Raw genomic sequence first — 18,233 nt, forward strand, 5'->3', positions numbered from 1 at the left:
GATGATCAGCTAACTTTCCTAGACCCACATGCTAAAACTGTCCGTCCTGCAGATTTTTGCTTTATTCAACATTACGAGATCCTTCCCTTTCTCAGAACATGCTGCACAACTCCTTGTTCAAGCTCTTGTTTCTGTCCAGGCTAGACTACTGCAACGCTCTCTTGGCAAGGTCTTCCGCCAGTTCTATCAAACCTTTACAATTAATCCAGAACGGCGGCCAGCAAGATTAATTTAAATGAGCCAAAAGAAACCGTCACGCCTCTGTTTAATCGTTTGCACTGGCTACCAAATATCTCTCGCCTAAAATTCAAGGCATTTGATTTTTGCATGAAACCAGCACCTGGCTCTGTCACCCCTTTACGCTAAATTAATTACTTCAGCTTTGTGCCTGCTAGAAGCTTGCATTCTGCAAGTGAACTCGCTTTGATGTTTCGATCCCAAAGGAAGCACAAAGTCACTTTTAATGACTTTTAAATTAAATGGCCCTCCTGGTGAATGACCTGCCCACTCAATCCGAGCAGCTGAGTCCTTAGCCATCTTTAGCGAATCGGCTTAACACACATCTCTTCATCTTTATTTTGACCCTCTAACTTTGCACTCACTGATTCTAGATTCTATTAAAAACAAAAAACAAAAAACAGCTAACTACCTTTCTAATCTTTTCATATTATATCTATTTTTGCTTTCTTTTCATTTTAGGGTTATACAATTATCTAAACAAAGCCTCTAACACTAGCTTGCTCTATGGCTTTTTGTCTATTCGAGGGGTCTGTTTTCTTGGTTTATTTATTATATGTAGTTTTAACAAGCCCTTTGCTACGGTGACTGCTGTGGGGCGTTTATGTGAGCTGGTATATATACGTTATTAGTACCTTTAATAGCAACCCGCACTGTACTTTCTGTAGAATCTAGCTTCACTTATTGTGCACTTTGTTATGTATATAAAACACTATATTCTGCACTTCCCTGTTTAGATGCTAACTGCATTTCAGGTAGCGTCTGGTCCTTGTACTCTGCATCTGACAATAAAGTTGAATGTACTTGCCTCTTCCTGCACAGGCGCTTTGACTTTCATATCATCATGTTTGTCTAGAACTGCAGAAAAATGCCCATCAAAATCTACAGCAATCTACATGTAAAAAGCTACTGATATCATCTTAAAAATTAAATCAGTGGTTCTCAATTACCCCCATAAAGAAACCACTATTATAACAAAATTATCTCTACTTATACATTAGACATAGCAAGAATATAAGTATGGTATTTTGTTTATATTATTATTTGTTTACAGATCTAAGGTTACTCCATTACACACCGGGGTTAACACATGTCACGTTTTGCCTGTGTGAGTATTCTGTGTAGTAATGGAAACTAAAAACTGTTCAAACACGTAAAATTTAGACCGAATAATTACTTCCAAATGTGAAGGCAGTGTTATATGTTTAATATCGAGTGTTCGAGTGGAAACGGTCTCATTCAGTGTGATGTAGTGGCTCTTAAAAGAGCCTTTGGGGTTTAATGCGCTGATGCAGCGGCGGGATTAAGCGCGCTCTCCGCGGATGCGGCGCGCCAGCTGGATGTCTTTGGGCATGATGGTGACTCTCTTGGCGTGGATGGCGCACAGGTTGGTGTCCTCGAACAGACCGACCAGATAAGCCTCGCTGGACTCCTGCAGGGCCATGACGGCGGAGCTCTGGAAGCGCAGGTCCGTCTTGAAATCCTGAGCGATCTCTCGCACCAGACGCTGGAAAGGCAGTTTGCGGATCAGCAGCTCGGTGGACTTCTGATAGCGGCGGATCTCTCGGAGAGCCACGGTCCCGGGCCTGTAACGATGGGGCTTCTTGACGCCGCCGGTGGCTGGGGCGCTCTTCCGGGCGGCTTTAGTAGCGAGTTGCTTCCTCGGGGCTTTACCACCGGTGGATTTACGAGCCGTCTGCTTGGTTCTTGCCATTGCTGCAGTCTAATTGCTTCAGGATACGAGCGTTAAAAGTAATAATATGTGCAATACAGCTGCTTTTAAAGCGTCTTAGGATGGCGTCAGGGTGCAGAAGCTTGTGATTGGCTGATGTGTGACGCCTGCACAGGACAGCTAGCCAATGACTGCGCAGCTACTGTTTTCAAACGGGGAACTGTTTGTGTCTCCCGCTCAAAATGCTTTGTTCTGTTTATTACTTTACGCTTGTGTCTGATAAATGTGAGGTATGTAATGTTCCTGAAAATGTCGAGCATGTCATAATGAAGTGTAGTAAATTTGATTTTGAGAGGAACATCTTGCGTGATAAGATATGTGATTAAGACGGGGATGGAATTTAGAAGGGATACTGGGGATAAGTGAGGAAACATGAGAGTGTTACGAAGCTCTCTTTAACTTTCTTAAATCTACAGGATTAGACCATAAAATATAGGGCCCCCCCAAAAAATTTTTTTTTTGTCTTTTTTTTTTATTATTTGTTTTTGGATCAGTAAAAGGTAACCTGAAATACTAAAACCATGAATTACACACTCCGGTACAGTAGGTGGCGGTATGCACCGGAAAAAAAATTGGTTTGCGACCCGCCATTAATACTAGAGAAGAAGAAGATTACTTTACGCATCAAACAAATACTCTACCCTACATTTAGTCATTTTGCAGACGCTTCTATCCAAAGCTATTTACAGTTGGGGGATACATAAAGCGTTTCTTCTTAAAGAGGCAAACAGACACAGGAAGTGTCCGGAATACTAAGTTTTAGACATTGTTCAAATAAGTACAAGCTAGAAAGAGAGGGAATAAATAAAGAGAAAGACAAAAGTAAATATATTGTAATATAATTTTTCTTCTTAAATCAAGAACACGGTCAGAGACAGGGTTTTTTATTTTTTTATTCTTGCAAGATCAGACAATACAGCAGTGAGCTCTGCCATGTGTGTGACAAAAACAAGTGAACACGCATCTCTACATTTATACTCTTTAGCCAATTGTTTTCCCATGTCTCTAATACCATATATACCTCATGTGTGATGAATACTTGATATGTCTCATTACTCACGAAATTCAAGATAGGACCCTGTTTTTCCTCAACAAGCGTTTCTTATGTTGATATTTTGTGATTCAGGGTTCACAGACTTGCATTCTCAGACTTGCACTCTCAGACACTTGCGCTTCCGCTAGTGACATCACTTGCAATCTTTATTTTATATTTTGTTCTATTTAATTATTATTTTTTGTTTGGATCTCTCAACATTTTACAACAGTAGCCAGGTGTTGAAGACAAGTGCTTAGTACTTTTAGTACTTTTACGGTACTAAATTAGTTTTAATCGTTTAATCACCACAGCATCTTGTCTCCATTGGCAACACGCATGATTGTGTCGACTGCAAGTGACGTCGCAGGTAGCTGAGAGTGCAAGTGGCGATTGCAAGCGACTTCGTAATTTAGTTTCTTTTTTCTTGTCTTCAACACCTGGCTACTGTTGTAAAATGTTGAGCGATTCAAACAAAAAGTAATCAACAAACAGAACAAAATAAAAAATAAAAAAAGACTGTTAGTGATGTCACTAGCGGAAGCGCAAGTGTCTGAGAATGCAAGTCTGAGAATGCAAGTGCAAGTCTGCAGCCAGGACCCTTCTCCAACAAGCAGGTCATGGTGACATCTCTTTGTACTCAGACCCAGCAGCCCCCCCCCCATCATCTTCTGTCGTTGTGTGTGTATGCATGTATGAACAAATGTAACCAGAGCTACTGGAAACCACAGCAAATCGTTTTTGCTTACGCTTACCAAATAAAGACCATTCTGAATCACCCCAGAGAGTGGTCATTACGAATGTTTTCAGTTGTACTTAAAACAGTAATAAAAAAAAAAAAAGATTTAACGTTAGTTGATGTTGTGTATATTTAGTTGCATTCATTTATGGACAACAGTTACCAGCAAATTAGACAATCAGAAAATCGCTCTGTAAGAGATAAAATGGGTGGCTCTGAAAAGAGCCTTTGGGTTTCAGAAACACGCTTGGATCTGTTTATTTGGCTTTGGTGGGTTTTCTCGGTCTTCTTGGGCAGCAGCACGGCCTGGATGTTTGGCAGCACGCCGCCCTGAGCGATGGTCACTCGCCCCAGGAGTTTGTTGAGCTCCTCATCGTTGCGCACCGCCAGCTGCAGGTGACGGGGAATGATGCGGGTCTTCTTGTTGTCTCTTGCGGCGTTTCCAGCCAACTCCAGGATCTCAGCGGTCAGATACTCGAGCACAGCCGCCAGATAGACGGGAGCTCCGGCACCGACGCGCTCTGCGTAGTTCCCTTTGCGGAGAAGTCTGTGAACACGACCGACGGGGAACTGCAGCCCTGCTCTGGAGGAGCGAGTCTTGGCCTTCGCTCTCGCTTTGCCACCGGTTTTGCCTCTTCCACTCATTGTTCATGTAAAAACTGCTATGTTTGTAATGTAGAAATAATGAATACATGGGCCTCGCTCTACTGTATTTAAAAGAGCGTGCGAGTCGCTCATTGGCTTAGAGTCTGTGAACATTTCAACCAATCACTGAACTTCCCTCCAAACACCGACCGCCGAAGCCACGCCTCCACAGCCTGCGCGCGGATTGTGCAGCTTTAGAAACAACACGACAGAAAACATTCAAGAACTTGTGACGGTGTGTTAAAGTTTTTTCACAATAATTATCAAGGCAAAACGCATTGATCCATATTGTTTTTAACCTAATTAAATTTGATCAATGATCCATTAAAGCGGTTAATTTTAATATATGTGTATTACTAAATACACAGCCAACATGTACAGTCGTGGCCAAACGTTTTGGCAGTGACATATATTTTGTGTTTTGCAAAGTTTGCTGCTTCAGTATTTTTAGATTATTTTTTCCACATGTTTCTTTGGTATACTGAAAACAATGATAAGCATATCATATGTTTTTAAAGGTTTTTATTGGCAAAAAAAAAAAAAAAAAATTTTAAAAAATATATATATATATATATATATATATATATATATATATATATATATATATATATATATATAATGAGTCAATATTACAGTGTTGAGCCTTGTTCTTCATAACCTCTGCAGTTGGCTCTGTCATGCTGGATATTAGCTTCTGAGTTAAATCCTGACTGATGGTCATCCATTCTTGCCTTATTAGTTCTCAGAGTTGATCACTCTTACTACAGTTGAGAGTTTGCTATTATCTCCTTTACTGCATGTACAGTACACAAATAGTTAAAAGAAAAACTACAGTTATTCACCAAGAGGGTTTTATCATGTTCCAAAGGTTTTCTTATATTTAGTCAGTTTTTGCCCACTAGTAATTTACCAATAGTATTTTTATTTTTTTTTCAGGATCCAAAGTTTGTACTTCATTAATTTTTCTGAAAATAATTGTGTACTGTCCATATATGACACAAAGTATTGGCAAAATCTCACACGTACTAACTCAGTCTTGTATCTAGGAACACACAACAACCTTTGGAACATGGAGAAGAAAAAAAAACTATTGGTAAATAACTGTAATTTTTCATAAAATATTTGTGCACTGTACATACATTAAGGGAGATATTGGCAAACTCGTAAGTTTGGTAACTATGTACATACTATAACCATTGTAACATAAAAAAGCCTTTTTGGTGAATCACAGTAGTTTTTTTTTTCTAAACATATCTGTGCACTATACGTCCAGTAAAGCAGGTAGACTACTGGCAAAATTTCACCTGTAATAAGTCAGTCTTCTACAACCTACAACAGGACGACAGCACGACAGAACAAGACGACATCAACAGACATCATACACGCCAACATATATTGATTTACCTGAACAAGTAGCCAATGACTGTAGACAAAGACAATGTAGAGCACCAAAGCAGTCGACTCATTTTCAACACAAATGGAAACTCATAAACAAGAACACAATTACTGGAAGAGTTGCAACTATGGCAGCTGAGAAGGCCATTCTTTGAGTTCTTTTAGAGAAATCTTTGGAGACTGATATGAACGGTATAAATACGGCTCGATGTTACAGTCAGTGCCCTTGCCGTCCAGAATCAAAAAGAACATCCCAATCAAGTGAAGAGATTTCAGAAACATTTCAGGTGAAGAATAATCCACTTCATACCTCCGAGACTGTGTTATGATCTATATGACCTTATTATTTTTATTGTGAGTGTAGGGGAATATACAGTTTAAAACCCAAGGACCAGATATGATGAATGAAGACCAGGAGTCAGAGATGTGCTCAACTGAAGAAGAATTTACTGAAGAACATGGTTTAAAGTTTCATCAGCAGAAGTCAGCTTCAAACACTCTCGATGGAGTTCGCAGGCCGCTCTGCGTACAATTCAAAATCAAGAACAATTATACCCTGACAGAGGAGACTAATTGCGTCATATATTGTTATGTGGAGAAGACTAAGGAGTTGATCATTTATTTATGAAGACACAAGGAAGCAGTAATGCTGGTGACAATCCATGGTCAGAAGATAGAAATAGTTCAATCTTATAAAGTTATTGGCATCCATTTGGACAGTAAATTAAACTGGAGAAAGTACAGTGAGGTTGTGTTTAATAAGCCCCAGTCAGGATTTGAGATTAATAATCACTGTGTTCTCCAGAACGATTTAGAAGCTCTTTTATCTCTGCTGCTGTGTGCAATGTGTATATGAAAGAAACACTTTTGTTGTGTTCATTGCTGTTATTTATTGTGTTGCCTGCAGTTTACGACAGCAGTGAATGAGTTGATGGATTATTGTCATGTTGTGTCTGCCGTTTTATTTACTGAGTTGTTTTTAAAGTATAATGGTGATACAATTTAGTTATTTTCTTAACATAACCTTACTTCAGTAAAGTAAATTGCTCTCTTTAGAGTTTGTGGGTGGCTCTGGAAAAGAGCCGTTGGGGAATAAAAACAGCAGGTTTTTACTTCTTCTTGGGAGCTGCCTTTTTAGGCTTGGCAGCTTTAGTCTTTGCCGTCGTGGGTTTGGCAGTCTTGGCCTTTTTGGGGCTCTTGGCTGCTTTCTTAGTCGCTGCGGGCTTCTTTGCCTTCTTGGGGCTCTTCGTGGTCTTCTTAGCGGCTGCAGCGGCGGGTTTCTTGGCCTTCTTGGGGGATTTCTTAGCGGCGGGCTTCTTTGCCGCCGCGCTCTTGGGCTTCTTGGCAGCAGCGGGTTTCTGAGCCGCGGGCTTCTTCACTTTAGGAGCTGCTTTCTTCGCCGGCTTCTTCTTGGTCTCGGTTTGCTGCTTGTTGATCTTGAAGGAGCCGGAGGCACCGGTTCCTTTGACCTGCAGCAGGGCTCCTTTAGTCACCAGGCTCTTGAGGGCGAGCTTGATGCGGGAGTTCTTCTTCTCCACGTCGTAGCCGCCGGCAGCGAGAGCTTTCTTCAGGGCGGCGAGAGACACACCGCTCCTCTCCTTCGATGCGGACACGGCTTTAACGATCAGATCACCGACAGCTGGACCTGCTTTCTTGGCTTTAGCGGCGGACTTCTTCTTGGGCGCTTTGGCCGGCGGGGCGGCTGCTGCTGGGGCGGTTTCTGCCATCTCTCTGTGGTAGAGTATTCAGTAAAATCAGCAAATCAAACGCTCTCTATGTTAAGCAATGAGCTGCACTCGGACCACGCTGCGCTCTTATTTAACACATGAGAACCTTATAGACTCAACCCGCCCGCTCGGTGTCTGCGCGCCTCCGCGAGCCGCTCGCGCTTGTGTTTTCTTCTTCTACATTTAAGAGCAAAACTCGACTACTAAAATAGTTTGGCGCAGTAGAAACAAAGTGGACACCAAGCAGAGGTTCTTGGCTTTCTTTGGGGACTAAAATACGCGGCGAGGAAATGTTTGTTTTTGCTCCGCGCAGATCAAACTCGAGGCGAGCATCAGCCACGGAACAAAGCCGCGTGCGCATTTAATGCCTCGTTTCAGTGGAAAAGTTGAAAAAAATATTAAACTCGTCCTCTGAGTGTTTCAGAAACAGTTTGGAAGTGAATTTAATGAAATGAGCATCAGTGAAGCGCGTGTGCAGTGTTTGATACAGCTGTTGTTTTGGGCAGCTTGAAGCACAAACATCCGGAGACTTCGAGTCTGAGACTCCTGTCTGTTCAGCAGATGATCTGTCATGATACTATTATTTATCAACTTTTCATTAGTCTTTCACATAGAATAAATAACATCATTACATACATTCAGGACTCAAAAACAACAACAACAACAACAGTCTTATAATCAATTTACATATTCCACTGAGAGAGAGAAGAGATGGGGAAAAAACTTCTGTATTATTGTCTTTTTTTTGCAGCTGTAAACCAGCAAATAACAATTGTTTTTTTTTTGTGTTTTTTTTTTTTTTTTTTTTTTTGGATTGAGTTTATACAGAAGCCAGAATCATCATCAAGAAGACATAAACTTGGATTAACCATGTAATCAATTTGTAGTAAAGAGGATAAAACAAAGTTTACATGTGTCCACAGATTACTGACAATAGGATACTCCCAAAACATATGAAGCTGTACCTGATGACAGTTTTACAGATATGGCAATTGTAAGTCGGTTGTAGTTTCATTTTGAATCTTTTGTAAGGAGTTATACATGCTCTATGAATAACTTTGAAATGTATAAGACCATGAGCCAAGTATTTAGAGGTTAAAGTGAGGTTAGATCACATCCAGTCAACAGATAATTTAAGATCAGATAGTTCCTGATTCAAACAGATTTGATAGAAAGAGGTTTTGTAATGCGATCAATAATTTTACTGTATATTAAGGAAAGAGATGGTCAACCAGAAGATGGTGCAACTGTTTTCCAGTTTCTAATTGAATTAGCTATAGCCAGGCTGAATTTGTAATTATCACCTTTTTTCCTTGTGCCAGCAAATAAAATATCTTGAAGTCTGTTTGGTTTCACCTTATCAGCTTCAGTCAGTCTCCATGAGGCTTTAGATTGAGGGTCAACACAATTATGAAGAGCCTTAAGTTGGAACAACCAATAACACATTCCATTATTAATTTGGTACAGCTAGTCCTCCTGCGTGTATAGGATGCTGTAACGTGGTAAGTTTGATTCTGGGGCGCGTACCATTCCATATAAAACAGGAAAGCATGGAGTTTATCTCCTTAAAGTAACCTGGAGGGGGAGAGAGTGGCAGCATAGAGAAAATAAAGTTAAGCTGAGGTAATAAATTTATAACAGTATTAGTAATAATGATAATAATAATAATAATTATTATTACTAAGTTCGGAAAGTCATGATTCAAGATTCAAGATTTTTATTCATCACATACGTGGTTATATAGAGAATATAATGTATAACCAGCAGTAAAATGTAAGTCAGGTCCTGCAATTATTATAGAATATCTATATATATATATATATATATATAGATATATATATATATATATATATATATATATATATATATATAGGTATGGAAAAAGTAGGATAAAAAAATAATAAAATAAAATGTGTAGGGCAGTATACTGCAGACTTAATAAATATTAAGATGAGCAGGAATGTACAAGAGGAGAATGTGCAAACAGGTTGCAAATAAAACTTACAGAAATTGCTGTGCAAGTGACAATGTCAGTATATTAATTATTTTACTGATTATTAAGTGAAGTCATGTAGAGGTTAAGAGACTGAGTTTGAGTTAAGAGCCTGATGGCCTGCGGGAAGAAACTCCTCCTAAGTCTCTCAGTTTTTGCCATCATCTACAGAAGCGCTAACCAGATGGCAGCAAAGTGAGAAGACAGTTACTGGGGTGGTTAGAGTCCTTGATGATTTTAACAGCTCTGATTTTGGAGTGTTTGAGGTAGATGTCCTGCAGAGAGGGGAGAGCAGACCCTGAGATGCGCTCAGCTAAGATCACATCTCTCTGAAGGGCTTTGCAGTCTTGACTGGACCTGTTCCCATTAGCTTGTTAAGACTGACGTCACGTGTCACCTCTTCCGTGTCCAAACTTTTTTTTTTTTTGGTTTTTTTTTTAACAAAGGGTGCTAATATACACTCACAATGCGATATAATACTATCAAAAAGTTATAATCCTGACCTTTAACTCCACACCGAAGTCCCAGATGGTTAGACAATGAAAATATGAATAAAAATAAATAAATATAAAAATTATTTGTGTTTTGGACACTGTGAGCATGGAGACTGTAGTGTACACCGTAAGTTTGAAAACATTTAGCTTAAATGTTTAATATGAATAAACAGTGCTCATAAACGGTTGCTGAGGCAGTATTCTCAAGTGAAGTGAGTTGAGGCTTGGACCCGGAAACAGCGCTTCTTACATCACCACTTAACAACTGAATACCACACTGAGATACACTGAGTCAATACACTTTCTATGGCCCCTGAATAGAACGTTTTCAGGATGAATGAGTTCTAAGTTTATATAAAATCATAAAAGTTAGCCACCAGTTTGTACAAAAAAAATAAATTATTTTTGAAATACTTTAGCACACGTCAGAATTTCTTCAATGTTTTCTGTTGTTTCGCTGCACAATCTGCGCGCCAGCTGTGGAGGCGTGGCTTCGGCGGTCGGTGTTGGAGGGAAGTTCAGTGATTGGTTTGAAATCTTACAGACTCTAAACCAATGAGCGACTCGCACGCTCTTTTAAATACAGTAGAGCGAGGCCCATGTATTCATTATTTCTACATTACAACGTAGCAGTTTTAAATCAACAATGAGTGGAAGAGGCGGCAAAAACCGGTGGTGGTAAAGCGAGAGCGAAGGCCAAGACCTCGCTCCTCCAGAGCAGGGCTGCAGTTCCCGTCGGTCGTGTTCACAGACTTCTCCGCAAGGGAACTACGCAGAGCGCGTCGGTGCCGGAGCTCCCGTCTATCTGGCGGCTGTGCTCGAGTATCTGACCGCTGAGATCCTGTGAGTTGGCTGGAAACGCCGCAAGAGACAACAAGAAGACCCGCATCATTCCCCGTCACCTGCAGCTGGCGGTGCGCAACGACGAGGAGCTCAACAAACTCCTGGGCCGTAGTGACCATCGCTCAGGGCGGCGTGCTGCCCAACATCCAGCCGTGCTGCTGCCCAAGAAGACCGAGAAACCCGCCAAAAACCAAGTACCAAACAGATCCAAGCGTGTTTCTGAAACCCAAAGGCTCTTTTAAGAGCCACCCCTTTATCAAATAGAGAGTACTTTTCTTTTTAAATTATCATTTATCAGTAGCGTCATGCAGTCAAGGGCGTTTAATAAAACGCATTATCATTAAAGATCAAAAAGTCCGTGAAGAATACGTGGCTATTAACAAACACATTAACAGAAATAAAATTATTGTATATATATATATCATATATATATATATATATATATATATATATATATATATAAATAATAAGTTGGATGGTATGTCTGTGTAGTTGTGATCTTATACAGATGGAAGTAATTTGATGATTAATGAATAAATCAGAGCTATGAAACAAAACATGAGTATGAAGCCTAAATTGGTGTGTTTGCGATGCGAATTCACAAACAAGATCAAAGCATTTTGAGCGGGAAACAACCAGCTCAGTTTAAAAACAGAAGGGGCGCAGTCATTGGTCATGATGTCACACATCAGCCAATCACAGGGCTCTGCACCTTTATGACGCCAGAAGCTGTCGCCGTATGAGGCTTTAAAAGCAGGCGCGTAACACAGAGCAGTATTTTTCTACTCGAACGGAGCAGAGATAGGAACGCATTTCAGCAATGGCAAGAACCAAGCAGACCGCTCGTAAATCCACCGGTGGTAAAGCCCCGAGAAAGCAGCTCGCTACTAAAGCCGCCCGGAAGAGCGCCCCAGCCACCGGCGGCGTCAGAAGCCCCATCGTTACAGGCCCGGGACCGTGGCTCTCCGAGAGATCCGCCGCTATCAGACGTCCACCGAGCTGCTGATCCGAAACTGCCTTTCCACGTCTGGTGCGAGAGATCGCTCAGGATTTCAAGACGGACCTGCGCTTCCAGAGCTCCGCCGTCATGGACCCTGCAGGAGTCCAGCGAGGTTATCTGGTCGGTCTGTTTCGAGGACACCAACCCCCTGTGCGCCATCCACGCCAAGAGAGTCACCATCATGCCCAAAGACATCCAGCTGGCGCGCCGCATCCGCGGATCGTGAGAGAGCGCGCTTTTAAAACCCGCCGCTGCATTCAGCCGCATTAAACCCCAAAGGCTCTTTTAAGAGCCACTACATCACACTGAATGAGACCGTTTCCACTGGAACACTCAATATTAGATATTAAACATTTGACTTTGCATTTGGATTTTGGTTATGTTTGTGTTTGGGTTTTATTCGTTTGTATTTATGCGTTTTTATACTCAGAAAAATAAAAATAGGCAAAACGTCACAGATGTGTTAACCCCGGTGTGTAATGGAGTAGGATTAGATCTGTAAACAAATAATAATAAACAACAAAATACCATTATATTTTTTCTTTGTATGTTTTATGTGTAGGTATAGTTTTTTTTTTTTTGTTGTTTGTTTATGGGGGTAATTGAGAACCACTGATTTAATTTTTAAAATGATATCAGTAGCTTTTACATGTAGGTTGCTGTAGATTTTGATGGGGCGTTTCTGCAGTTCTAGACAAAACATGATGATATGAAAGTCAAAGCGTCTGTTGCAGGAAGAGGCAGAAAACCCAACGGGGTCCACCTCAGAGCTAAATAACAACAACAACCAATATATAAATATAAATAACTACAAAATAATTACAACATACATTTAAAAAAATAAATAAATAAATATATATATATACATATATATAATATATATATGTATATATATATACTCCTAAAACAAACAATGTATGGTACATAATACATAAAAAAAAAAAAAAGTATATGTACAAAATACACTATTACAAGACATTTTGCTAGATGGGATAAACCATTCCATAATTTAATACGCCTAACTCTTATCAGTAGTGACCTCTACAAGTTGAGATCTTTAGGAAGATGAAAACTTGAAAATTGACGAGTATAAATAACAGTGAACCTGAGAAATTTACTTTAAACATACATTCTAAATTGCCACTGGATATGTTACCCTCACTTGAATATATAGTTATACATAAATATATATGTATATAATAAATATTTGAAAATTAGTATTATCGTAGTAAGAACCTGAAGTTTATGAAATAAAGAAGCAGAGACGTATATATGTTGATTGGATTGCAATCCTAACAAAAACGCTGCTGAACAATAAAGAGTTTTTAAGAGTAAGTAGGAAAGTAGGAAAAGTACTCGCCCAAAATATATTACCAATATGAAAAATATGGATAAATTAAAACTATAGTAAAGAGTAAGAAGGACACTCTTGCTGTGCCTCAGTAGACTTAGTACTAAAATATTTTTGATAAATCCTTAGGGTATAATTTTTTATCAACTAAAAAATAATATATATATATATATAATATATATATATCTATATACCTATATATATATATATACTCTAATATTATATATATATATATATATATAAGATAATTTGTTTAAATTAAACCAATTAGCATAAACAATTAGACCGTCATTTGCATTCTTAATCAATGAATTATAATTTGAGTGAGAGAGAACTAAGGTTGTGTCGTCAACAAACATTACTGGAGTAAAAATATTTGAAACATTCGACAAGACATTAACATAAATAAGAAATAGCAATGGTCCAAGTATGGAGCCCTGAGGAACACCGCAGAGTAGATTTTGTTTGCTGGAATAGCAACCTTTAAAACAAACAAACTGTCTTCTATTTAAAATGTAATTCTTCAACCATTTATATGGAAATCATGAAAAACCTTATTTGTATAACTTCCAATAAAATGTAATGGATTAACTGTATCAAAATCTTTGCTGGACAGGTCTAAAAAGATACTGCCAGTAAATTCTGATTTTCAAACACAAGGGTATCTCAGACCTCAGACTGTCACGCCCGGTGACCGATTAGCTAAACGTCTGATGCCATATGGGGAACACCTTCAGGAGTGTCAGTGTCATCGGGCTCCGCGTTTTGAATTCTACAGGATTTCTGGGAGGCTTGGTGTGTCGCGTTCACTTTAACATTCCACCTGGAAACAAAAAATAATGTGGTGCCAAACCCCCTCCTGAAGGAAGAAAGCCGCTGAGTTTACAACTGTGGACGGACGAGCGCTTATCAGGATCAACTAAATGCTGCATTTTCTAAGTATGTGAAATATTTAAAGTTCAACGGCATAGAATCTTAAAATATGTCCGAGAGTTTTTACCTGTGTTATTGCGACATTTCCACGCTCGAAACATGACGGTGAATGAAACAAACGTTTCTTTTATTCTTTTTTTTCGAAATGGCGGTCAAAAGCCTCATGGGCGGACTGACCTTGAACCACACTGAAAGTCTGCCATGAGCTCCAGACCTATATAGCCCCGTTTTTTCTTCTCGCTATTCATATTGATGTTTGCAAATAATAGAATTTGAGTCTAAGTGAAAAATAATTAATTGATGTAATATTTTTTTCTACATTTTTTGAGAAACATGGCAAAATAGATAATGGTCTATAGTTGTTAAAACATTGCAGATCATCTGCTTTAAACTGTGGAATAACTAGCTATTTTTAAATCCTCTGGTACAATGACTGTTTTCAAAGAGAGAGAAAAAACATGAACAAGTGAATGGCTGCAATATTGAACATTTCACCCGCTTGACAAAGAAATACAGAAATATCATCATAGCCATTTGAAGATGATTTTAATTAAATCATCATTTCACTTATTTATGCTTATGCTGGTATTGCTAGATCTCAGTGCTGCGTTTCACACTTGTCGAACATAACATACCTACTAGAGAGACTGGAAAACTGGGTCTGGCTTCCTGGGATGGTACTCAAATGGGTCAGGGTCATACTTAGAAGGGAGAAAGTTATTATGTGAGTCTAGGAGAGCATAAGTCTAAGTGAGTCCATGACATGAGGAGTCCCACAAGGCTCAATTCTTGCACCGCTCTTGTTTAGCCTGTATATGCTCCCACTAAGTCAGATAATGAGGAAAGAACCAAATTGCCTAATCACAGCGATGCTGATGATACACAGATTTTACCTAGCCCTTATCGCCAAATGACTACAGCCCCATTGACTCCCCTCTGCCAATGCACTGATGAAATTAATAGTTGGATGTGCCAGAACTTTCTTCAGTTAAACAAGGAAAAAAAACTGAGGTCATTGCATTTAGAAACCAAAGATGAAGTTTTCAAGGTAAATGCATACCTTGACTCTAGGGCTCAAACAACTAAAAAATCAAGTTCAGGAATCTTGGTGTTGATTCTGGAGACAGACCTTAGTTTCAATAATCATGTCAAAGCAGTAACTAATCTCAGCATACTATCATCTCAAAAACATTGCAAGAATTAGATGTTTTTTTTTTCCAATCAAGACTTGGAGAAACTTGTTTGTTCATGCCTTTATCACCAGCAGGGTGGACTACTGTAATGGTCTCCTCACCGGCCTTCACAAGAAAGACCATTAGACAGCTGCAGCTCATCCAGAACACTGCTGGCCAGATTCCTGACTAGAACCAGAAATCTGAGCATATCACACCAGTCCTCAGGTCCTTACAACTGGCTTTCAGTTACATTTAGGATTGATTTAAAGTACTTTTACACGTTTATAAATCACTCAATGACCTAGGACCAAAATATATTGCAGATATGTTCACTGAATATCAAACCTAACAGAGCACTCAGATCATTAGGATCGAGTCAGTTAGAAATACCCAAGGGTTCAAAACAAAACAAGGGTCTGCTTTCAGTTATTATGCCGCCCCCGCAGTTGGAATCACGCTTCCAGAAGAGATCAGATGTGCTAAAACATTAGTCACATTTAAATCTTAGACTCAAAACTCATGTGTTTGGCTGTGCTTTATTGAATGAGCACTGTGCGATGTCCTGAACTGGATTGCACTGTGTATTTCACGTATTCACTGTATTCTATGTAAAATCATTTTCTCTATTTTTTAACTGTTTTTAAATTAATTTTAAATAAATACATTTTTTTTAATCATTTCCGGAATATATTTAAAATGCTTGTTTTTATGTTTTAAAATTGCTCATTGTTTCCTGCTCTAACGAGCGAAGAGGCGTGCGCCATATGGTTTTTCAGTCAGGGTCCTGTAAGCAAATGTAAAAGGCGTCCCTGCAGCACTTCTGTCTATTCGTTTTCGTTGCTCGACTGAAACTAGAAATATCCTTGATCACATGTCGGGAAGAGGCAAAGGTGCGTAAAGGACTCGGGAAAGGACCCCGGCGCTAAGCGTCATCGTAAGTTCTGCGTGATAACATCCAGGGAATCACCAAACCCGCCATTCGTCGTCTCGCTTCGCCGCGGCGGAGTCAAGCGCATCTCCGGTCTGATCTACGAGGAGACCCGCGGGGTGCTGAAGGTTTGTTACAGAGCTGGAGAATGTGATACCGCGACGCGCTGTCACCTACACCGAGCATGCCAAGAGAAAGACCGTCAACCGCCATGGACGTTGTGTACGCGCTCAAACGTCAGGGACGCACCTTGTACGGTTTCGGAGGGTTAAAACACCGTCTAACAACAAACACAACGGCTCTTTTAAGAGCCACCACACACTCTCACATAAAGAGTTAAATTCAAATGTTGTTTTAATGTTGAAGTGAATATGATGGGTAAGAATAATAATGTCGCTTAATAAGTCTTCTTGTAGCTCAAGTGGTAAAGCATTGCGTTAACAAGCGCAAGATTAGTGGTTCGATTCCCCGGGAACACATGATAAAAATTGATAGCCTGAATGCACTGAAAGTCGCTTTGGAATTTAAAAGAGTCTGCTAAATGCATAAATTTAATAAACTCTCTTTAAAAAGTGAAGTTTAATGCTAGTGTTTATTTTATTTTAGTTTTGTTCTCATATCGGATGTGTATGTACCAGGAGCACCTTAAAAAAACAACAACGTATTCCTCGTAAATACAATAATAAATCTGATTCTGAGAATGTAACTATTTCATGTTGAACTGTTATGTATCTATTTTATTTTTTACTAGTTGTTGTTGTCTGTGTAAGTTTCTGTCACCAAAACAAATCTCTCGTGTGTGAACATACTGGGCAGAAAACATCTTTTTATTTCAGATTTTTAAAATCGGAGCTTATATAATGTTGTATTTTTATGTTGGTGTCGTTGATTATGAGATAGTATTTTTCATTTCTTCTTCTTACATGGCATTCCATTTTGTTTAGCCTTCCTTTGAATTAAAGCGATTTATAAATAAAGAGAAAACCACAACATGGCAATGATACTTAAGTTTGAGACGAAGGCAAATAGCAGAACAACAGAGAAGAAATAAAAAGTGTCTAATCGTCCGTTAATGTTTTCTCTTTCTCTACATTCTCTCAATGGGTTTATGAGAGGATTTTTATAAATTACACTGTATGATATTGATCTTGGGTGTTGATATTTAAGACGCGTTTGTTTCTATAGAATATAACCATCAAAAAGAGCGGGAATTGAAAACAAATAGGAAACATTCACGAGGGGGCTTCAAACATGGAGCGGTGGGCGGGGACTATCATTCCTCCGCCTGTGATGGGGGATTGGCCCTCGTTCCAGTCGTGATGCCTTGAATTCTCCACATTAAACACGAGTTTATGGGTTTGACCAATGAAAACACACAATCAGCAGCTTTCCACATCTCCTGTGTAAATTAGCATAGATCAGTGAATAAATGCCTCTGTCCCGCTCATTTTGATCATCGTTTCTTGAGGTTTTGATTTCTAGCAGCATCATGCCTGAACCAGCGAAGTCCGCGCCGAAGAAAGGCTCCAAGAAGGCCGTCACTAAGACCGCCGCGAAAGGAGGAAAGAAGCGCAGAAAGTCCAGGAAGGAGAGCTACGCCATCTACGTGTACAAAGTGCTGAAGCAGGTTCATCCTGACACCGGGATCTCTTCGAAGGCGATGGGCATCATGAACTCTTTCGTCAACGACATCTTCGAGCGCATCGCCGGTGAAGCGTCTCGTCTCGCTCACTACAACAAGCGCTCCACCATCACGTCCCGAGAGATCCAGACCGCCGTGCGTCTGCTGCTGCCCGGGGAGCTGGCCAAACACGCCGTGTCTGAGGGCACCAAGGCCGTCACCAAGTACACCAGCTCCAAGTAGAGCTCCGCTGCAGCTCTCACACACAAAGGCTCTTTTAAGAGCCACCCAGCTTCTCCTTAAAAGAGCGAGTGTTTCTTTCTAATATTTAGCTGACAATTCAAGGACTTCGTCTGTTTCATATTTATGCGAATCAAAGTGAAATTA

General features: G+C 39.8%; 4 protein-coding genes and 2 pseudogenes across 4 annotated transcripts; 3 read left to right on the forward strand and 3 right to left on the reverse strand.

Moving 5' to 3' along the window:
- Positions 1 to 1,423: 1,423 nt before the first annotated feature.
- Positions 1,424 to 1,988, reverse strand: LOC109045117 (histone H3-like). The gene has a single exon (XM_042761244.1). The coding sequence runs from the start codon at positions 1,949 to 1,951 to the stop codon at positions 1,541 to 1,543; it is 411 nt and encodes a 136-aa protein (XP_042617178.1). The 5' UTR covers positions 1,952 to 1,988; the 3' UTR covers positions 1,424 to 1,540.
- A 1,897-nt stretch (positions 1,989 to 3,885) lies between these two features.
- Positions 3,886 to 4,426, reverse strand: LOC122145709 (histone H2A-like). The gene has a single exon (XM_042761241.1). It carries the CDS (start codon positions 4,384 to 4,386, stop codon positions 3,901 to 3,903), a length of 486 nt encoding a protein of 161 aa, XP_042617175.1. The 5' UTR covers positions 4,387 to 4,426; the 3' UTR covers positions 3,886 to 3,900.
- A 2,398-nt stretch (positions 4,427 to 6,824) lies between these two features.
- On the reverse strand, positions 6,825 to 7,534 carry LOC109072807 (histone H1-like). The gene has a single exon (XM_042761239.1). It carries the CDS (start codon positions 7,506 to 7,508, stop codon positions 6,891 to 6,893), a length of 618 nt encoding a protein of 205 aa, XP_042617173.1. The 5' UTR covers positions 7,509 to 7,534; the 3' UTR covers positions 6,825 to 6,890.
- A 959-nt stretch (positions 7,535 to 8,493) lies between these two features.
- LOC122145808 lies at positions 8,494 to 11,080 on the forward strand (annotated as a pseudogene).
- A 287-nt stretch (positions 11,081 to 11,367) lies between these two features.
- LOC109088923 lies at positions 11,368 to 12,064 on the forward strand (annotated as a pseudogene).
- A 5,605-nt stretch (positions 12,065 to 17,669) lies between these two features.
- Positions 17,670 to 18,094, forward strand: LOC109088926 (histone H2B). The gene has a single exon (XM_042761248.1). The coding sequence runs from the start codon at positions 17,715 to 17,717 to the stop codon at positions 18,087 to 18,089; it is 375 nt and encodes a 124-aa protein (XP_042617182.1). The 5' UTR covers positions 17,670 to 17,714; the 3' UTR covers positions 18,090 to 18,094.
- The last annotated feature ends 139 nt before the right edge of the window (positions 18,095 to 18,233 follow it).

The sequence above is a fragment of the Cyprinus carpio genome, chromosome A7, assembly GCF_018340385.1.
Source record: "Cyprinus carpio isolate SPL01 chromosome A7, ASM1834038v1, whole genome shotgun sequence".
Lineage (NCBI taxonomy): Eukaryota > Metazoa > Chordata > Actinopteri > Cypriniformes > Cyprinidae > Cyprinus > Cyprinus carpio.